At 46.6% G+C, this 22,854-nt stretch overlaps 1 protein-coding gene across 11 annotated transcripts in view; it reads right to left on the bottom strand.

The window, feature by feature from the left end:
* The window catches only part of SYNE2 (spectrin repeat containing nuclear envelope protein 2), a 308,736-nt gene that overhangs the window by 11,781 nt on the left and 274,101 nt on the right, over positions 1-22,854 (bottom strand). For all 11 annotated transcript variants that reach the window (XM_054690979.1, XM_054690990.1, XM_054690998.1 and 8 more), the window contains exons 99-105: positions 21,181-21,347; positions 7,328-7,490; positions 4,346-4,533; positions 3,765-3,915; positions 3,223-3,405; positions 1,741-1,878; positions 715-909 (exon numbers count right to left, since the gene is read on the bottom strand). In XM_054690979.1, coding sequence (XP_054546954.1) covers positions 715-909; positions 1,741-1,878; positions 3,223-3,405; positions 3,765-3,915; positions 4,346-4,533; positions 7,328-7,490; positions 21,181-21,347 — 1,185 coding nt within the window. The remainder of the gene's footprint in view (positions 1-714; positions 910-1,740; positions 1,879-3,222; positions 3,406-3,764; positions 3,916-4,345; positions 4,534-7,327; positions 7,491-21,180; positions 21,348-22,854) is intronic.

Here is a 22,854-nt window from a genome sequence, read left to right as displayed (position 1 = left end):
CTCTGGCCTGTACTCCAGCTCTTGTATGCATAAATAAATAAAATCTTTTAAAAAAAGCAAAATCAGAAAATTAGGATTACAAATTTTTTTTAAGGCCATTAGAATGTTCTGGATAAAATTCACAACTTTAAGGACCAGATGGGCCAATTCTTTCTTTTTCATCCTCCAATTTTAGTGCTCAGCATAGATAATCTTATTCCCCCTGAGAGGTAATGCCTCTGTCCACCCAAGAAAAACAGCTATAAAGTGGTATATTGAGAAACGAACGAGTATGGGGTAAATTTTGAAGCTATGTCTGATGAAACAATGGTGTTGAGCCAGCTGGAGACCCCAAAAAAGAAACATCAACCAGCCATGTTGGTCTGTGCCCCTCACGAGAGCTTCTGGCACAGAGACGCAAGGAACTTTCAATAATGGCATTAACTCCCCTGAACTCCCCAAAGGTTTCCCAAGGTAAACACCACAGTTGCTTTTGAAAGCTGGTGCTGTTGACACTTCAAAGGGGAGAACAAAGTACGAATAAGACACAAGTATAAAATCTCCGAGACTCTAAGCTAGAGAGAAAAGTCAGTGTGCCCTCAAGTTACAACTATGAGCAAGACCAGAAGTTATCAAGGTTTCCTAGGGGTCATGGCACAGGTGGAACAGGTAGAAAAGTCTGGTCAAAACCAACTGTCAGCAGCCAGAAGGGTCCCTGGGCAGCGGCCCCCTTACCGGCGCGGGGGAGGTCAGGCGCCGGTGGAACCGGGAGACCCTGCCGAACACTTCCTGGCAGTAGCGGTGCAGCTCCTCCAGCTCATCTTCAATCAGCACAGCATCCAGGGGCTCACTCTTCTGGATGAGCTGCTCCCCAAACACAATCAGCTGATCGATCTTGTTGGTATTTAGTGTGATTTCCTGTTGGAAACCCTATTTAGCATGCAAAAAAATGAAAGGATTTCAAAGAAAGAATTTTCCTTGAGGATCCAATGTTTCTTAGGACAGGGCCACAGAAGCAACATCAAGGGTGATTATTACTTTGTTCCTTCTCCTCATACTCCAGCTTCATCCATTTTTAGCCAAGTGACAATAAAGATTTAATAACTTAAAATAATTGGACGTACTGTTTTCCTTCCTGTCCTGGGCACCAACTTTTCCAATTAAAATAATTCTGGAAGTTTGACATGGCTGGACATTTACTACTGTTGGGTGCAGGGGAGGGGACTTAGCTTATTGACACTTGGTGGAAAGAGACAATTTCCCACAGTAAGATGCCAATGAGCTTTTTACTTCTGCTGACACAACATTCATTGGTGCCATTATATTAGAGCAAGCAAATTTCTATTTTCAACCTGTTGTAAAATCTAGCCAAAGAGGAAATTAAGTGCAGTAATAGTATCATACAGATATTGCAATTGTGGAAGCAGAGGGTATCTGCTCTTGGCTCCACTCTTTATGCAGACTTTCTTCCTATTGCTCCCAGCATAATGCATTCGATTGCCGGAGAAACAGCTCCTTACCAAATTCTGTTTGGAGCCTGTAATGTGTCCTCTCCCTGGATGGTTATAAATGACAAAGGAACAAATGGTCTGTTCTAGTGACCACAGGGAACAGTATCCTTGCTCGTGATCACCCAGCTATATGTCCAGCTATAAACTGCAGTCTGGCTGTTTAACGACTCTGGAATCTGCTCTCAGGGTATCAGGTGGCCAACTCTGCAAAGGTATGTTCTTTTACCAGGAACTAAGTAAATGGCCTTACGTTCAGCTGACGCATCTTGTCATCGGCGTCACTCTCTGAGAAGTGCTCCACGTTGGTCAGCTGTAGGTCCATCTCTGTGAGCCACACCAGAATGCTCTCCCTGGTCCCCTCGAATTCTTCCCTTTGGTTGGTAAAATGCTGTGAAAGGCAAAGGAAACTGCGTTTGTGTTGATGTCAGGTAGACAGCAAGGCTACTTCTGGCTAAAAGGAATGCATGCACAGAATTCTCAGAAACCTGCCCGTGGGGCACCCTACAAGACATTCAGAGGGCCACGTGGGGCCAGAAACTTGGGATGCCTCCCTCCTCCAATGTATCTGCGTCTCAGCATCCTCTCCTGCAAATGAGGGTGTGGGATGTTGATGACAATCTCCAAGGTCCTTTTAGCATTTGAAATTCTATAATTCTCTAGTATAAATTGGTGATTTTCCAAAATTGCTCTTCAAGGAACCCCCTTGATGGTCCAGACCGTTTGCCTCTACAGAAGCTTTTATTTGACAGAAGGCTTTAAAAGTAGCTTCAAGGTGGAAAACTACTGACTTCTAGGCTGAAGCTGGCCTAGCACTTCCTTTGCCTGCACTGATGTAATTCTGAATGTGTTTCCCCAGAGAAAGATCCAGAGGGGATTTGTCACCTCTACTTAAGGATGCCTCTCAGGTTACCACCTCACAGGCAGCTGATTTTCAGAAAAATGAACTCTTCAGTGCTAAATGAAGGTCTCTACTGGCAACAGTTAAATCAGCGGTGATAAAGAAATTATTGCAAGGGGGTTATCTGAAAAGCTAACTCATTTCTTCTTGAGAGGATTAAGAAAAAGAAAAAGCCAGAATCTCAGAGTATTCAGCCCTGAGAACAGGACTGGGGATTAAAATTACTTCCTGCAGCCAGTACTCACACCCATCCTGTCAGTTTATACCTGAACTCACCAAGGCTGACATATGATGTCTTCTGAATTACAGACATCGAAGGTGAATTGTGCACATTAAAAAAGCCAATCTCCGAGGTGAGCTGTGTTCTGAAACTCAGAGGGTCATTGCTGTCCTTAAACCCCACAATGCTGAGGGGGCTCTGTCCACACCCTTCACGGTGCAAGAACCAACAGGACACATAAAACTGACAGATGGGCAGAGCAGGCCTCTTCTCAGACTCAGAGATGGCAGTGCCCCAGCTCCGCGGGTGGTCTCTGGGCTGGCAGACACACACACCTTCAGGGATCACGGCAGTGTGACAAAGAGGTGCTTGGTAACACACGTCACACAAACAGGTTTTGCCCAGGAAGTCTGTTGTTAGGCAAACGCTTCCTTAAACACATGGACACTGGCACTGTGGGGCTGTACAAAAGGGAAGGCCGAGCTGGCAGACTATTAAGACGGCTCAGGCCCTCAAAGAGACCATCTCCCCACCGCTGCTTTGCTCCAAGCCCACCACGGCACATCGCCTCTCCCTGAACACACAAACCACCCGGGCGGCATCGAGGAGGTTACTCTGAGTCTCCGCAGGATGGCCGTGACGCGCTTCTGGAGGTTGTCCCAGCGCTGGTTGCCCTCGTGCACCATCTGCTTCAGCTTGCTGGCCGTGTCCGTGCGGTTCTCCCGGGCCAGCCGCCGGTACTGCTTGTTGATGAGCTCCAGCTGAGTGAGCCGCTCGTGGATCTGCCGCTGAAAGGCCTGCGCCACACCACACACAGAGGAGCCGTCAGTGCCAAGCAGGCGGGGTGCCAGGGTGCCCCCTTTTAGCCCCCAAAGGACCTGCTTCAAGTGGTGAATCCCCAAACTGAGTGGCGGCAGAGGGCTGACTTCAGCTGTTCTGATCTAGCTAAAGGCCAGGCTTCCAAGTTCACGGCTTGGCAGCTGGCATCAATGGGCAATGTCTTGCAAAGCTCTTTTAGTGGCAGCTGGCAGGTTACAGAAGGGGTGGCCCCGGCCAGGGGCAGGGGAGGCCAGCCACGCAGGGGCCACCAGTGGCCTCTCCTGAGCCTGCTGCAAGCTTGGTTATGGGGAGCACCGGGAAGGGGAGGGGGCTTTACCTCGAACCTCTTCAGCTCTTCTTTGGCATTTGTGTACAAGACCTCTGAGGAATTGGGGTAGGCCGCCGTCCTCTCGGCTGACTTGAGCCAGTCCTCAAAGCGGGAGTAATCATCTAAAAACTTCTGCCACAGGCGCCACGTCTCCTCAATTCTGATGGGAGCAAAGCAACTTCCTGTCAGCCGGCTGTTTCCACCATGACCTTCCTTCTCTTTCTCCCTTGATGGGCCCCATTCCCCACCCACCTTGCACTGCCACCGTTCAGGTAGACCGCCCCTGCTCCCCCTTCTAGGAAGTAAAGAGGGACATGGTTTCCCCCCAAGACCCCTTCTTTTCTGGAAAGAAGGTCAGCAACATGGGCCGGGGTGGACACAGAGGACAGCGGGCAGCCACGATTAAGCCCTGAGACACAGGGAGCTGGGAAACACATCCTCCCCATTATAATTGTCTTGACTCATTTCTTTAATAGACAGCAGTCACGACTACTGAGACTTCTCGGTCTCAAGGTGAAGGGGTTTAGGAAGGAGGGAGCCCTAGCCGGGCTGGCCACACTATAGACGCGCGCGCACAGCTGGGGCCTTACTTCATCCGCCGCTCCATGGACATGGCGCAAATGTTCCTCCAGCGCCTGTCCAGGCTCCTGGTGGTCTGCTGGATGGAGTCACACTCGGTCTCGTTGGCGCAGGCGTCGGAGTCGTGCAGCAGCACATCGCAGATGTTGAACACAGACTCCACGCCCGCGCTGTGCTGCTCGATGTCCCTCTGCAGGTCCTGCAGCAGGAGAGGGAGAAGCACCTTGAGGTGGTGATGGTGGTGGCAGGTCGGCATCCAGGGACCTCTTCCACATCCCCAGGCCCCCCAAGTTTTCCAGCCCAGGGCGGCACAGTCCTGGGGGCATTTCCACCTTGGAACCAGCACCAAAGACGGAGTCCCTCTCAATTTGTGCGACCTTATGCTGCAGACCTGGCATGGAGCCTAAACACTGGCACCAAATGAGGATGGATTTGTTGACTGACTCTGTGAGGGGGTAGGAATAGCAGGGAGCACCCCCTCCTAAGAGCTCACCATCCATGGAAACTGGCTGAGTCTCTTCATTGGAACCTAAAACTTCAGCAACAGGAACTCTTTTATAGGTCACGGAATCCTTAAATCTACTAAGTCATTTGTGCTGCCCCCTCCTCCCTGCCCCTCTTCCCACCAGTGGTGCGTGTAGTGCGGTGTCTGCAGCCTCCCCACGAGCCCTGCCTGGGGTTCCGCAGGCCCAAGGGAAGAATCTGGGTGTGGAGATCCCACTGCCCCAACAGATGGGGGTCAGCCAAGGCTGAGCTGCCAGGGATGGGGTGGGGGGTGGGCTGGGTGTCTCTGGAATCTTATCCTATGATGGTGACAGTGATGCAGTTTCATGACTCAGGAAAAAGAGGGTTCACAATGAGAAAATGATGCATGGTTATAGGGAAAAATGGAAAACCTATATAAGAACATGGCATTTTCATTGACCATCTAAAGAAAATTTCTTCTGCAACCATTGTGACTGCAGGTGGAGGTGGGAGTAAGAGAGAAGCCTGTTCTGCCATTCTGGATGAGTCAGGCTCCTCCTACGTCCAAATTCTGAGGAAAGTCATATGAGACCACTGGCTTTGAAGATGCAGAATGGGGCTGTGAGCCAAGACATCCAGGTCACCTCCAGAAGTTAGAAAAAGCAAAGAAATGGATTCTCCACCAGAGCTGACAGCAAGGAATGCTGTCCTGACAACCCTTGATCCTAACCTTGTGTCAGATTTCTAATCTCCAGAACTGTAAGAAATATATTTGTTAAGCTGCTAATTTTGTGGTAATTTGTGACAGCAGCCATAGAAAACTAATACAACATCTAATTTCTTTACACTGACAGTAGTCCTGAGCCAAAGCTGTAATTTTTCTTTTATAACCAAGGGCTAAGAATTCCATGATTGAATTCTGTAGAGGAAAACTTCACATCAACCAGATTGAAATTACACAGCGTAGGAAGAAGCAAGGCCAAGAGGCTGGCAGCTGCTCCGAATTGTATACTCTTGGGAATTAATTCCCTGCAACTTAATGATGCTTTGTCACACTACAGATTTTTTAAAAGGTTGATAGATATTATTAGGCCCTGCCCAATGTGACCAGTGAGTTTAAGAGGAATAACTATCTACCTGAAAAAACTCACCGCTCAGGGTAAACAGTTATTTGCAAGGCCTGGCCTATCAAAGATTACTTAAGAAATTCATCCAACTGGCTCAAACTGGCAAAGAAAGCTGATAATGCTCAGCAGCTGTACTCCACTGGGAAGGCCATCAGTGCCCATTAACATGGTATTTATCTCGGTATCATTCAGCTGTCTACAAAGCAGAGCCAGGATTCATATGACCTCAAGGAAAAAAGACATACTTAGGTTTCTCAGGCTAAGTGGAAAAACCAGTATTTTTATTATGTAGCAGTGTTAAATCATACTAGCCAGAAAATTAGAGCTAGGTATCATTTAAAGAGTAATTGTAAACAGACTGAATAAAGGTTTAAGTCAAGAATAATAGCAAACACTTCGCTCTGCAGTATGGTAACTTGAGGTGTCACTTAACACCATTAACAGGACTGACCTGAACTCAGTAGAATTTATCAAGGGGTGGCCTTGCTGATCACCTGATGAAAAAGGCTCAGCTCCCAATTATGACTCTAGAAGCTGGGAGATGAGGGCGAATCTCCCTGGTGTGTTGACAGGCAGCGAACACCAAGGCTTTGGAGGTGATATGAAAATAATGGACCTGACTCTGAGAATCTGATCCTGCCCAGGTTGCTTAAATGGGGAAAGAGAACATGCTCATAGGTCTGCGGAACACAGAGGTGAAGGAAAACCACCGAAAGAATACTATAAACGCACTATTTTCAAGACAGAGATGGTCAGGCAGCGCATGAGGAGGAGCATATGAATGTGAGCCCCTGAAAGACAGGGACGAGGATTCGATACATCAGTGATACAAAAAAGACCCACCAGGTTAGGTGGCAGGACTCAGTGGTGTTCAAACTGTGGAATTTCCAGGGTTGGCCCAGCAGGTGCAAAACCAAGACTATAAATGCACAGCAGAGGCTTCCTAAGCTATCGGTCAAGTAGGTTTATTATTATACATTTTTTTTTTTTGGTAGCTCTATCGCACACACCAGAGTATTGTCCCATGAAAACTTTCTCTTGGCTAGGAAAATTACTCCCCCCACCCCCAACTCATTGCCTTTCCAGGCCATATTAGTGAAAACAAAACAAAGGTCAAAGTAAAAAGCAGCAACAACAAACCAACACCCTTATTCAGCAGTAAAGTTAAAGTGCGCGTCTTAAAAACTATTCAAACTATTTCACAAGAGGTGGAGGGTGGGTGCTGAGAGGGGGAAGCCTGTCATGTATAAAAACACTGACAGGCAGGTGGTCAGCTTTGCCTGGAAAAAAACCAAGCAACATCACAAAATGTCAACCTGTAAAAACACGTGGCCTACGCCGGAAGATTTGAGTTAGTGGCTGTGGAAGGCTGTCTAAGGAAGGCTCTTGTCTCATTCCCACCTGCTGCTCGGCGAGCCTCTTCTGGATCTCCTGATTGTCACAGACGTCATAGACCACAGGCTTCGACAGCTCGGACTCAATCCGAGCCAACCAGGTGCGCAGGTTGCTCATGTTTTTGTCCAACTGCTGAATAAAAGCAAATGTCTCCTTCAGCTTCTTCACCCTAAACATATTTGCAGGGGGAAAGAGGAGCAAAACACAAGCCTGATGTTTAGTGGCGAGAAAAAAGCGCCTGTCGGGGGTGGAAGGAAGGGGCAATCTATCTCAGTTGTTGATTTCATAGCAGGAAGAACTCTCACACTCCCAGATAGGAGTTTTCACAGTAGATGAAACTTTACAAAATGCTATTCCAGCTGATTTTCGAGTAGACCGAGTTACCCACTCGTGCAAAGGTGAAGTCCTATCATTTCCACAGTGGGCTCCCTTGAGGCCAAATCCATCAAAATGGGGCTCCAGAGGAAAGCAGAGATTTCGCTCTCTAGGTTAAAATAACCACATCTGACTTCCAGCGGGTGTCTGTCTCGGGTATGCCAACACTGCTGCAGCCACTGGCTTCCCCTGATGTGTCAAAGATGCTACACGTCTGGTTCATTTGGTGGGATTTGACCTGAGATGCCTTTTATGGTCCCCTCTCCTTATGCAACTGTTGAACTTGTGCCAAAACCCACCATGTCTACTGTGAGGGGTTGGGGTTGTCATATGCAGAGAACCAGCCCATTATGGGACAGCTCTGCCAGGCAAAAACAGAAAAAGGAGGGTTTAATTATATCTGTAAGCAGCTCTAAGTCCATCTGCCTCACCAACCTGGCTGACGCAGTGTGGATCAGATCTGAACTCACACACATGCGTCTGGAGACGTGGCACGGGCACATCACTGAACTGTCAAGGGGCAATGACACAGCTGCTGAGGGAAAACAATCTTCATACAGATCCTGAGATAAAATGCTTCTAGAAACTGCTTTCACAAAAGTCCTATAGTAAAGCGAGCGAGGGCTTGTTTTTGGTGGCCCATGGGATTTGAGTGAATCCCAGAGACCAGAAGTGATGGCTCTCCTGGAAAGTTCCTACTTATCAATACATGGGGTGCTGTCAGCACTGCATCTCTTTCTGGCAGCAGAAAGAGAATGTGGGCTGCTGACCTTGACCTGCAGAAAGGATACCATATTCCCATCACCACACGTCTCCCTAACTCATGAACAGCTTCCAGCCCTCCTACCCACCTTTGGTTCTGTAGCCAGTGTCCATTCAAGATGGCAAATCTGATTCATGCCCAAAACCCTTCCACATTCTCGTGCTACCATCACACACCATTCTAACCCGCGGACCTTTCCAGAGCCACAAGCTTTCAGTTCTCCCAAAGATGCCCTGCCTCCAGCACTGTACTCTTTTCTCCTCTCCTCCTGAAGCTTCTACCACTGCTCCTCAACCAGCTGAGGGCCTTTCCCACATGTTCCCATGACACCCAGGCCCTCCTGCCCCAGGTCCTGTCTGCATCCCTGTTCACTGTGCTCCTATCACACAGCCCACGCTTGCCAGGCCCGTTGGGCTTGCTCCCTCTGCAAGCACAGCACATCCCATACTGCCTGGTAGGGAGTGTCAAGAAATGTTTGTTGAATGAACAAATGTGTACAAGTACTTCTACTACATGCTATTATTAAGTAAACTAAAGAGAGGGGGGTGTGTGTGTGTTTGCATCTTACAATCAACCAAATCAACCTTGGGGATTGACTTCTGGCTGCAGCTCTATTACCAGGTAGTTCATGATTTAGGGAAGATCCTTTTGTCTTGTACCCTCATTTCTTGTAGGCCTCTCTTGTCTCTCATGCTTCAGGTAGGTAGGAGCACAGAGGCAAAGCTAAGGCCAGAGCTCTGGAGGCCAGCAGGGCCGGGTCTAAGTCCCACAGCACCATCGATGATCTGTGAGCCTAACAGGGAACCTAACCTCCCTGTTTCCTTGTTATCTGGAAAACTATCCCACCTTGAAGGTCGAGTGGAGGACAAAACAAGAGGCTGCAGGGAAAGCCTTTGTCATACAGTAAGTGCTCGATACGACACTGCTCTTATTACTGCCAACTGGGATTACGTGATGCTAACACCCCATTTCTATGCCACTGGAGCGCCCAGTCCTTCCATAAATATTTTATTCTCAATAGTGCTCTGAGGTAGGCAAGCTTAGGAGGAGGTTGTAGAGTTTGAAGTTGAAGAGAGCACAGACTTTGTGGTCAGGGCCTGGGTTTGAATCCTGGCTCTGTTCAATTTCATCTGAAAATGGTGTTAACAGAACATTTTCCTTCATGGGTGGCTGGAGGGTTGAATGAGATAAATACATGAAAGGCAGATGGCACAGTACCCAGAGCTTATGGTTATGATGATTTTTCAAGGAGGTAAGCTTTCCAAGTTACATTCTTACTGCAAACACGCTGAGAGGTTCCCTTCAAAGTCACACCATGATTTATTAAAAAGAAAGTAACAGAATCCAGGGCCAGGCCTGGATACAGTTATAACTTGTTCCCAAAGCTTTAGAGATCCACTCTCCTGACCCCAATGTCTTGTCATCCTAACTGCTTAAGAGCCCAGAAAGAACGCTCCAGACAAAGCCAGAGAAGCTGGGAACCCCAGGCCCCACGGGACAAGGAGACTTGTATTGGCTTTGCAAGGGGCTATCGCCCTAGAAGGCTCTACCTGGTGGAGCAGCAGGGCCCTGAGAGCTTCCCACAGGTGGCACAGGGGCTCAGCAGCCTCCGCTGTCCTGCCTCTCCCTAACCCAGAAGGGCAGCCCCGCTGCTTCACCCAGCACCGGACACTTTCCATTGTAAAAATCCCAGCCTCCTTATTTTAAAAAGAAGAGGTTTAAGATGCACAGTTTTAAATGAAGGAAGCTAGTAAATAACAAAATAACCTAGGTGCAAAAATAGAGATGCAATGATCTTGAATCTGGTTAACCCTAAGGTGAGGTGTGCAACAGCAGTGGGGGCTGGAGTACGGAGAAAGCAGAGGGGCAATTTTCTTGGCTTCTCTGCAGGACCATGGTACTCTGCCCAGTGATGTCCAAAATGGAGCACATGAAAAACCAATGGGTTGTGGGAATAAAATGCCAGACTTTATATTGTTAGCCTATTCCCTCTACATTTCTACATTGGGTATGCTTTATAATTCACAAACTTTATTATGAGGTGGAACTTCTATATGTGCCAGGCCTGCTGTGCTTCACATGTTAGTAATTTATTTAATCCTCACAACAGTGCTGTGAGATTGGTATTATTAGCATGCCTCATTTGACAGATGAGGTAACTGAGGCTCACAGGTTAAATAACCTGCCCTAGTCACAATAAATGGCAGAGGCAGGATTCCAACCTGGGTATTCCGGTCTGGCTGCAACTGCCTTAAGCCCTTTCCTCCCATGGAGGCCTCCTGTGAGACATGCACATATGAGCACGCCTGCTGTGTCAGGACAGGGCTGCTTCACTGCTGCCAGGGAGATGAGAGGGGCTCCTGGACTAGGTGGGGGTGGAGGGAGCTGGGGGGGGGTGCCCTAAGTGTGCATGGTGAACGCTCACATTTGCCCTTCCATGATTTCCTTCCAATAAACACTTAACTATTTGCTTTGTCTTGGATTTTGTGCCTTTCCTGAGGATTCAGAGATAGCTGAAATACAGGTGTCATTCCCAAAGAGCTCGTGATCAAGTTTAGCTTTACTTTGGACATTGTATTAGAACATAGCAGGTGCTCAATGAATATCTGAGTGCAGACTTGAGGCTGCTAGAAAGGGAGGGAGAGTGGAGTGGGATTCTAGGAGTGATGGGGCCCAGTGCTCTAGGGCAAACTGTGGCTGCTTGGATGGTGGGGGTGGTGTAGTCCTATACCTCTGAGGAGGGGTGAACCTCCCCTGAATCATATACAGTGTTGTAAACCAATGTTGCCTCAATACAGAAAAGAAAAATAATAATGTCATATCTCCTAAAACTATATGAATGAACAAACATCTTTAAAGAGTAAAGGAGGTCTGCTCATACTTTTGGAGTTGTCTTTTTCATAAGAGAAGAAGAGGCTCAATTTTAAAGAGATAAAGGTAAGGAGGAAGGTCAGAGGTAAAGGTTAGGGTATCTCCCAGCCTTGCCACAAAATAATCTGCTGCCACAAGTGCCCCACACCTGGCATCCACCTTGGACAAGTGCAGTCCTGACAACAAGCAGGCACACTAAGCGGGCATTAAAGAGGAAGGGAAGGCCGGAGGGAAAGAAAAAAAGGTCTCCAAGAAGCTACCAAAGAGGATTTAACCTGCTTCTCTGTCCCAACCTCTGACCGAGGGCACAATATCCAAATATGTGCTGTGATATAAAATAAATGTTGTTTCTCAGATAATCATGTTACGGCCTACTCTAGGAACCAGCAGATGCACTGTGGAGTTTGTATCCGTTCCATCCTGCAGACACTAATCTAATTATCCCGTTCCCAGGTCAAGAAGTCTGTGTCCTTTGCCAACCCCAGCAAATGACCTCCACGCTAGGCCTTGTTAACACTGCTCTTGGAAAAACTGAAATCTTGAGTTAATACTGGGAAACAAGGAAATCCATTCAGACACCAGACTGCTGGCATAGGGCAGCCCCGGCTGCATCACACTGAGCCCTGGAGCAGTCTGTTGACGTAGCTGCCTGGTGCTGCACTTGCCGTGCTGAACTCGGGTGCTCCCCATAATGTGGAGAAAACATATTTTTCCAGAAAAAAAAATACATGTTTTCAGTGCTGGGTTCCAGTCTTGAAGATTGCCTAATAATTTTATAGGTATAAAGGGGAAAATTTTCATGTGTATAGATTATTGGAGGACCTAGACAAAACGAAATATTTTTATTTGAACCCAAATAAAATAAGAATTTTACCTAGGAGCAGCTGCAGATTAGAAGTTCTTTTGCAGGGATAACAGGTAGAAATGCAGAAAATAATGAAGGTAAATAAAGTATTTCTTTTAACTAGCGACAGATCAGAATAGCCCTGTTCTTTCTCCAAGATAAAACCAAACTGCATTAGATCACTCTAATTATCAAGCCTAAGTCTTACAATGTGTAATGGAGGCTTTAAATAGCAAATTCACATATATTGAATAATTTACATTTCAGTCCTATTCTCTACATGTTCTAGGGTTTACGGCTAAATTATCAAGGCCCTAGATTAGCATAATTTACCAAAAAATTCCTATGCCTATGTGGACAGCATAATTTAAAAAATACTAAGGGAAAGAGAGGAAGTCAAAGTATCTAAATTTGTGCTGAAATAAACAGACACTCAAACCTGGGGGGGGGGGCAGCTGTCAATTGCCAGAGACACAGTACAACTGCGTCTTTTTAAAGGACTCCACCTCTTTATAGTAAGATAATCAATTACTCCAGGATCTTGAAGCCCTGATTTGGGGGGCATGGCCATCATGATATATTTGAGCTAATCACCTCTTTGAAGCATTTCTGTTGCCAGAGGACTTCCATTTTCCACACAGCATTCTCATGTCGCTCCCCTGCCTGTCAAAGGCTGACTGCAGACACCACACACATGCTGACACTGAGAAAGAGCCCATCCCCCGATGGCTGAGCACACACTCCACAGCCAACATCTCACCCGCAATTTCTTTCGTAACCAAAATGACAGCGTGAGACACAGAGACGGCAGCCACCCCTCGGCCCTGCGCAGAGCTGATGACTGAAATGGCACTTACTGTTGATGAGAAAAAATCATTCCTTATGTTGAACGGAAGCTCCCAGTTCCCGGTTGCACCTCCACCTCCAGGCCGAGGCAGCCCCTCCCCCGCCGGCAGCCTCTCCATTCACCGGCTGGGTATCTGCCCAACGCCCTCCGCAGCCTCCCTGGGCTCGCAGGCGGCCACAAAGCAGTGCCCGGAAGAGGGGAGGGGACCTGCTTCTTCACTAGCTGCAATTTTTAATCTCAGTTTTTTCCCTTCCAATAAACAAATATCTCCAGCTCTTTACACAGACACACAGACACAGATACACACACACACACACAGACACACACACAGTCTTTGTTCTGGCGCTACAGGACTGCAATGCTGGGGGAAGAGTCACAGTGTTATCTTGCCTATGGGTTATTTATGAAGTGCTACAGAGGCAAGAAGCATTTTGATTTGGGGCATGGAAAAGAGGATTTCTGTCCTGAAACTAAATTTTTGTTTCAGGTTTAAAAGAATTCATGAAAAATAAAGCCCCTGAGTCCAACAGTATACCAGCTCCCCTCCCCCCTTAAAGAAATTTCCTTCCAGAGTAGGGGTGGGGGTTCTGCTCCCCCTGTTTTAGTCGAGGCTTAAGAGGGGCAGAATTCATTTAGGTCATTCCTCTGCTTTTTGCAAAAAAAAATTCTTCTTACAAGATGTGGCATATATTCACAATGGAATATTACTCAGCAATCAAGAAAGATAAACTCATGCCATTCGCAGCAATGTGGATGGAGCTAGAAGGAATTATGCTCCGTGAAATAAGCCAGAAGGAAAAAGAAAAATATCGGATGGTTGCACTTACAGTAGGAATATAGGGGAACCAAATAAGACATCAGTGTAAAAAAATAATAACAGTACAAAACACAACAAAGCAAAAACAGACAATTATAAACTAGAGACATCCTGCAGGGGAGGAGGCAGGAGAGGGATCAGAGGGAGGGAGGGAGGAGCACAGGGGACTGAGGTGATGGTACATGGGTGCCTTGGGGAAGGAAACTATGAGGACTACACCTGAGGGGGTGGGGGGAAGCAAATATTGTTTAAAAACGAACAATGATGTCAAAAATAAAAAAAAAATTAACATAAAAAATAAACTTCCAATTTTAAAATAAAAAAAAATTTAAAAACATAAAAAAAGTTCAAAAAAATTCTTCTTACAGTACAAATGGAGTTCAAGACATTGCAGAGGAAGAAATACTGCAATTTTTCCTTGTTAGCTCCTTTCAGGGTTTAGCATGCATGAAGATCTGAAAATTCCTCCACACCCCAAAGGGTGGTTTTCCTAGATGATCCTGAATGGCTCACTGGCTAAGGCATTGCTGGGCTTGTGTCCAGCCCCAGCAATGAGGCTCCTCCAGGCACTATTTTGAGACTGGGTGATAGCAATCACTTCTCATGGATCCCTAAAGCTCAACATTAATGATTACAACATCCCCACCTTTAAGCACAGCAAGAACATTCTAGACCAATGAAATTAGGGGTGCAGAGGTTGGAAACAGCACTCCCCAAATGCAACACCTGATGACTGTGCCCACATGCTTCACCATCCCTGTGACCTGCTAAATACAATCCCGAGGCTCAGTGTGCGGGACCTCTTTGATGCTGGATGCCAGGTGCTTACTGCCCTCTGGCCCACGGGCAGCTGCTCTCCCCTTGGGGAAGCTCTGGACCCTCAGGAAGGCATTTCTTACAGGCCCAGAAGCAGCAGCCAATAGCTTCAGAGGTAGAATGATCAGGCTGATGGGAAGGAAAATGCAAGAGGCGAGGTTGACCTCACATCTGGCTCTGTGCTAAAATCTCTAAATCCTTCCTGTTCCACTGAACCAAGCAATCTTCTAAGACCAGAGTCAGTCAACGTTATGACTGGCAGCATTGTTTGGTCTTCCAAAAGAACCTTGAGAAAATACAGATAAAAGGAGGGCAAGGAAAAACTTTATCAGTCTGAAAAGGCACACATCTCTCTGCCCCTTCTGCACAGTCTTCACACACTGTTGCCATGGGAATAACTGCTCAATTCAAATGATAGCTTAATTGCTACTATTATAAAATAGGTGGACTTTTCACATTGGTAGATGCAATGTGAAAATCATGCTTACTTTAAAAGTTTCTTTTCAGGGGCCTCCCCGGTGGTGCAGCGGTTGAGCGCTGGGTTGCGAAGCTGCCCGCAGCCTCTGCAGCGCTGGTTCGATCCCCGGCTGCTCCCCGGCCACTGGAGGAGGGTCCCACATGGCGCGCAGACCTCTCCTGCCGCCCGCTGCTCCCCTCAGCAGTGTACTTCGGTCCTTCTGCCTGCTCTGCTCCCCACTCTGGCTCTGGTGAATTCTCTCACCCTCCCGCGCTTCTGACTGTACCCAGTGCTTGTATAAATAAATAAATAAATCTTTAAAAAAAAAAAAGTTTCTTTTCAATGGACTTGATCCTTCAAATAGCAAGAGCGCTATCTAGTCTAAACAGGAACAAGTCTGAGTAGGTCCCTTCTTCCTAACACTGCAGTCATCTGTTAGTGATGCTACTGTCAAAGAGGAAGTAAGGTAAAAGATAACATTCATGACACTTTTATATAAAAAAAAAGTCCACATCTTCCTTTTTCCACATGAATATTTAGAAAATAGAAAAAAGAAAATTAAAATCACTAATATCAACAGATAACCACTATCAATGTCCTGGCAGATCTCTCTGTGCAGCTGTCTCATCTGTTATAGGCACTAAAAGCTCTGATCGTTCACATAGGCTGTTAGGAAGAGACCTCAAAAACAGCCTCTCTCCACCCATGTGTCTGAAGAGGCTCCATGGAGATGCACAGCCGGGCAAGGTGACTCAGAAAAGACACAGAGAGAGAGAACCAAAGAGGCAGTGTGGCCCCAGGGCTCCTTGCTTCCTAGGACACGCTAAGGCTTTGATTAATGATTGGGGATGGGGACTGATTAGTGAATAGGGGCGGTGTTCTGGAAAACAAAAGAAAATGGACTTTTTAAGGAGTTCAACCACTGGGATTTAAAAATCAAGAGCAGACATAGGTGAGATTATATTTCAGAATTAGTCTTTCGCTGGCATTCTGTCATGGAGGGGGGCGTGGCTAGGGACCCACTTTACATTTCAGATGGGTCTGCTGACATGCATCTTTTTGTTTATCACCCTGTGTCTTGTACCTAGACTGTTCTTAGTAATAGGTAACCAGGGTCTCCATGGTGGCGCAAGGGGTTAAGCACGGCACTATGAAGCTCTCCGCAACCTCTGCAGCATGAGTTCGATCCCTGGCTGGCCAGGGAGCTACCCACATGGTGCAGCAGACCTCTCCCAACTCGCCCGCTGCTCCCCTCAGCAGTGTATTTCAGTCAGTCTGCCTGTTCTGTTCCCCACTCTGTGTCTGGTGAATCCTCTCATCCCCCCTCCACCTCTGGCCTACACCCCAGTTCTTGTATGCATAAATAAATAAATCTTTTAAAAAAAAAAGCAAGAGGTAACCGGGCTTACTCCAGAACAGAACACCTGTTGGTAGTCCTGGAAAAGCACTTCTGTAATTTAGTCATCTTTCCTGCATTCAGGTTTTGCTAGGTCAGTTTTCAAAGATATTATCTAAGAAAACATGGGGAAGAAGAGGAGCCAACAGCTACAATTAAAAAAAAGGTTTAATTCTCATTTAATCTGTCAAATAAGTATAGTGTTTTATGACTAATTTCTTATCAAATCAGATTGAGTTCTAGAATACACACCATCTATGAGTGTAGATATTGAGGATTCATGAGGACAGCTAAAAGCCCCCACAGCCATTCTGACGGAGAGCCAATTCAGTGTATTTTGATGCCCACACCAGGCACTATGTAACCATACACGAGGAAATCAGCATTAAGGCTGACTTAAACTCTCCATCCCCTTTAGTGATTTGGTTATTTCAGAAGATGCATCCTTCAGGTTTTTTGCTTTAAGGATTTTATAGAAGCTCCTTTATATGAGAGAAAAAAAAATTAGTTTGAGGCAAAGTCCTCTTCCCCTCCTCCCTTATCACACAGTTAATGTGATCTGCACTAGAGGCTAGATGCATATGCATACAGACAGATCCTCAGCTGTCCTGCTGCTTTCTCATCCAGAATCTTACACATAGCTTATCAACGGGAGAGCAGGCTCACACAGGTCACAGACTTGCTCATGGTAAATGCAGTCTGGGACTTCTAAGTCTTGGTGTGGTGCTGCGTTTCTCTGTCCTGCTGCTCGCCCCAGCTCAGTGCTCCATGGACTGCACATTGACCACACCTGGACACTCATTAGACATGCACGTGGGGAACTAGGACCTCTGGAGGTGGGGTCTGCCATCTACATTTCATGAGTCCTCCAGGGACTCTGATGCATGTTTGAGAATCATGACTCTATAAATTCTACATGGAGTCCAAGGTTTTAGAAAAATTCTGACAAAACTTTTAATAGCCAAGGTCTCAGAAGAGCCACATGCTCTTTTGATGCATGGGGTACTGGGACAGGCAGACCTTGGCTCCATCCCACCCTGCTCGGCCCTATGTTTCTGGGTCGGTTATTTGCCTTCTCTCCACTGCAACGTCTGAAATAAGGAGGATACTGATACTGCAGGGTTGTTACAGGAACAAAATGAAGTCATATACATGAGCCTGTCAATAAATAATACTGGTTTCCTCTCCTTTCCTATGTCCCATAGTGGAGCATACTATGCAAAAATGATCAGAAGTTAAATGTGCATTTAAAGAACAAAGCCCACAATTGTTTAGCAATTCCCTATTTTGCTGAGAATGAACCAAAACAACAGATCTTTTTTTCATTTTTTTTAGTGAATTAAACCTAAGTTGTTGAGGTCTGGACTTCTGAACACCACTCCAAAATTTGAACTTAAGGGCTTATTGTTAAAATCTTGAAGTGAAAAAAATAATAAAATCTTGAAGTCATGAGGCTTACTTATATAAGATCTCCCTCAAAATCTCCCTTATCACTTTTTTTATTTTTATTTTTTTTAAAGATTTATTTATTCATGCATACAAGAACCAAGGTACAGGCCAGATGCGTGGGAGGGTGAGAGGATTCACCAGAGAGAGTGGGGAACAAAACAGGCAGATATACTGAAATATACTGTTGAGGGGAGCAGCGGGCAAGACAGGAGAGGTCTGCCACGCCACGTGGGACACTCGCCGGCTGGCCGGGATCGAACTGGTGCTGCAGAGGCTGCAGACAGCTTCACAGTGCTGCGCTCAACAGCCTGAGCCACCAGGGGAGGGGCCTCACTTATCACTTTTAACAAGAGACATTGTCCACTGCCACAGGGCTGAGGCAGCAGAATACAGTGAGCAGAACCCAAAAGAGTAAATGGTGCCCAGAATTCCTTGGGCAAATGAGGCCACCAGTGTAGCCTGTGGGGCTGCTGGTTCTGACCGGTATTCTGCAAATCTAAATTCTGTGGAGCCTGTGTGCTTCCCTCCCTCCTCCCGTGACAGTGATGTTATCAGTGTCAGAGATCAGTCAAGGAGCTGAAGCCAAGTCCAGGCCAAGCTTATTGTCTCAATCCTCAGATCAACCTGAGGGTAAACTCAACAACAGTTTTATAAACTCTCAGTCATCAGTCTCAGTCTGGCCTTAGCTTTAAGGTAAGGGAAGTTATTACTTCCTTAGTCCTCCAATGTGAAAGTACTAGGCTCTCATTATGTTTTTACTCATTTCAACAAACTAGGAGGGTCTGGGGTAGCAAGAAGGCGACAGAGCTGCCTAAGTCGAAATTCTGGTTGAGTCAAGAGCTGACAATCTAACTGGTCAGTGACTTCAGCTTCCTTATCTGCAAAATGGGATCTAACTCTCCAAACTGCAGAGGATTAAGTGAAATCACACATAAGAAGCACGGTGTGGTCACACACATCTGAAGAGGTGTGATTCTACACTCCTAAATCTCATATAGTGTTGTAAACCATTATCACCTCAATAAAAGATAAATCAACTGAAGACAAAAATACATTGTAAGGAATAAAGCTGCCAACCAATATATTTGCCATTATTTCAACTCTTTATTTTGCCAATTATTTCTTCCAAGAAGAAATGTCACTTGCTATTTTATCCCTTTCCCACCAAGGAATTTCCCAGAGAGAGAAGAGAGGAAAGTAAACAGCCTTGGGCTCCTGAGCCGACCAAGAACAGGTACGATGCTATCAGACTCTTGATTGGTGCCCAAGATGCTTTAGGGTGTGAGACAGTGACAACAGTGACATACCAGACTCAACTTACCCAACAGAAATCATCTTACTCTTATGCACTAGAATGTTTATTCACTTCAACAAGTATCTGAAACACTGTTCTAAGCATTGGAAATAAGACAGTCAAAAACACCAGTCTCGCGGAGAAAAGACCTCTCACTTCTAGACACAACTGAGAGAATCCTCTTCCATGCAACAAACTTGCTACTTAGTCTTAAGAGTCTTCTTAGGGAAAAATAATGACAATAACCACTGAATAAAAGCTGGCTTCCACGTGCTGGTTGTATGTCAAATGGGAGACACATGTCCACTCCACGGTGGCCTCTGAGTCAGCAGTGCTGTTTGACACAGTTTGCAGATATGGAAACTGAGGCTTAAAAAGGTGAAATCACTACTTAAGTTTCCATGGTGAGTGAGCTAAGTGGAAAAGTCACAACTGACTCAAAAGCTGTGCTCGTAATTCTCACTTGAGTTATCTCCATTGATTTCCTCAGACTTTTTTTCAACTGGCAGCAAAGAGAAATTGAGTTCAACCCAGCCTGAAGTGCCAGCCAAATCACCCTAATATTTGCCAGCCAAATCACCCTAATTTTGGCTCTACTGCTAAAAACCATGACTGACTCAGACTTTATTTAGGGGGCCCAATCTTTAGTAGAGGTCTTAGGTGTTCCAAGACTAATATGCTCCAACCTAGCTCTCTGGCTTCATCTTCCACACTTGAGACAGTGGAGCATCTTGTCCCTTCCCGAATGGCTTTCCAGGCTGTTCTGCCCTGCACCTTTTGTTCACAATGTGCGTCTCTCCTTCTCTGCCACCACTAATACTTGAGAAGTGTTCATTCGGGACTCTCTGGGAACACTACTCTTCAGTCAGGCTCTTCCGAATCCCCACGAACCCCCACTCCAGGAAGGTGTGATATGAGTCCTCAAACCACTCAACTCTACAGCTGCTCAGAGGTCCACCCCCATTAACACAACAACTCATCTTACTTCCTGTCTGTAATTCTCGCAGCACTTAGCTTGGTGCCTTTGCCGACTGGATCAGTTACTGTAAACAGTGGGCTGGAGGAAGTGCCAAATTACTAAGTCTCTGATTTTCAGTAGTCCCCAATTCTTCCTCCCCTTTATATCCTGCATTATAGTCCACGTGAGCACACTTCACGTAACGATGCATCTGCCCAGAGGCTACACAGAGCTGCCCGTGGGATCCCAAGGCCCAGTGGCCACTCTCTGTATGCCAGGTGGCAACTGAGTAACACTTTGGTTGGGATCCCTATTTAGAGAAGAATTTGAAGACAGAAGGCATTTAAAAGTTTTGGGTGGCATTATTATTAGGTGAGGGGAGACAAAGCTATCAGTCTTATTTCTGATAAGGTTGCACAGAGAATACACCTCACTGTGGTCACACCTGTGCCTCCTAAATCTCCCCATTTGGACCAGATGCCCACTGGGGAGCTGGCACGCCCCAAGCACACCCCTATAGCAGTCCCTGCAAACCCCTTGGGTGGGGGCAGTCAGGGACCTCCAGATCAGCATCTTGAAATCAGCTCTATGCTCTGACCTACATGCATTTGCCACACGTGGGCAGGAACAGGCAGGCAGGATTTCATCTGGGAGACATGCAAATCTTAAAGCAGAGTTAGAATTTCAAAATAGATCTCCTTGAGGATCTTTTTTCAAATTAAGTCTCCAACTCTCATTTAAACCTATTAATTCATGTGAAATTTTAAGCTAAAGGAAAAAAACATGTATAATATAAAAATCTTCCCATAGCATTGGCCTAAGAATTTTTACTCATTATTACTGAACTTTGCCTTTATCTGTTTGTTTATAAAACTGCTGGATTACCTTAGAGGAAGACTAGGCTCTTTTTCTAGATTTGTGATGTAACCACTCTACCTAGGAAGCAAGAGTCATTTTTAGGTCATTTCTTACCTTGATCCAATGACATCAAAAAGATGCTGCCAGCGATCGTTAATCTTGTTGAGCTTGTCGTCGATCTCAGCTGCTCTTGTCTTGTTGCTGGCTTTGATCAATTGGTCTCCCATTTGCTTTAATTGTAACTTGTTTTCACTAAACAGGTTTATTTCTTCCATGCAGTCCTGGCATAGGCATCAAAACACAAAGCTCAAATTACTACACAAAGCTCAAATTGCCAGCCATAGCTGCCTTTTGAAATTTTTAAAAAATACACAATTCTCACACCTGTTAAGGCAACTAACTCTTCAGCAAGTACCTAAGAAATCAAATCGTGGCCCCTTAGCACATGTGTGACTTGTAAGGCAGTCATCACTTTTTTTTTTTTGGTGGGACCCTTGCCGGTGGCTGGGGATCGAACTGGCGCTGCAGAGGATGCAGGCAGCCTCGCAACCCAGCGCTCAACCGCTGTGCCACCAGGGGAGGGCCCCCCCAACCCAAGTCATCACTTTAATTCAGTAGTCCTGTTTTTCCTCATGGTTTCTTTTAAACTTGGGAGCTGAGGGCAACTGAGTCTAACTAAATTGTCCTAAAATCAAAAGCTTTCCTGAGGTTGAACTGACTTGCATTTTGGGTGACTGCAGCAAGAACGCTCAGTCTACCTTTACTCTTGGATGAGTGACTGTTTTAAAATTATGAGTCCTGATGCTGGTGGCCTCCTGCCTTTGGCAATGGGCGTACCTTAACAATAACTAGATCCTTAACAATATTATAAATCGCCGGGGGTGTGACCTGACACTAGGAGACGTGAGTCTTCTCTTCCTCACTGTAGGGTAAGGAACAATGTCAGGCTTTTCTGCCCTCCCGCCATCAGGATAGATGATGGATCCTTGCGGTCCTGAATGCATGCCTGATGGCGGGCACCTGGAGTGGGGTGTGGGCGGGTGGATGGGATTCACCTGGGCTAAGACTGTGCTTTTAAGGGCGGCGTCATGGGGACGCCAGCAGCAGCTGCAGTAGCAGCAGCAGCAGCAGCCGAAAGAGAAGAAGCCCGAAGAAGAAGCAGAGAACGCCAGAGAGCCCAGATACAGTGAGGATTTGCTGGGGGCTGGGAGGACTGCCAGCCTCCCGGCCCCCCAGCACCCCTGCCTGCCATATGCCTGGTGAACCCCAATAAAAGACCTGCAAAAACCCACTGAGGACTCTGACTCCTCCTTTACCCGGTCTGCATGGGATCAGAAAACCTGCACCATGTCTGTTCCTGACCCACAGAGAGCAACTCGACTTAGCACACAGCATGGGCACACTCAGTGGCCTCAAATGCCCATCACTTTGTACTTCTGTAGGGTAAGGTAAAAAGTATCAGGCTTTTCTGCCCTCCTGCCATCAGGACAGATAACGGAACCCTGTGGTCCCGAATGCATGCCTGATGGAGGGCACCTGGAGTAGGGTGTGGGCATAGGTAGATGGGATTCACCTGGGCTGAGACTGGGTTTTTAGGGTCGGCGTTGCGGGGATGCCAGCGGAAGCCGAGAGCAGAAGCCGAGAAGCAGAAGAACCTCGAGAACAAGGCCACCAGAGAATGCCGGAGAGCCCAGATAGAGTGAGGACTTGCTGGGGGCTGGGAGGCCTGCCAGCCTCCCGGCCCCTAGCACCCCTGCCTGCCATGAACCTGGTAAATACCAATAAAAG

This window comes from Talpa occidentalis, unplaced genomic scaffold (genome assembly GCF_014898055.3).
Source record: "Talpa occidentalis isolate TD23 unplaced genomic scaffold, MPIMG_talOcc4v2.1 talOcc4.11, whole genome shotgun sequence".
NCBI lineage: Eukaryota > Metazoa > Chordata > Mammalia > Eulipotyphla > Talpidae > Talpa > Talpa occidentalis.
Note: the sequence above shows the minus strand (reverse complement) of the source record. Positions and strands in the feature narration are given on the sequence as shown.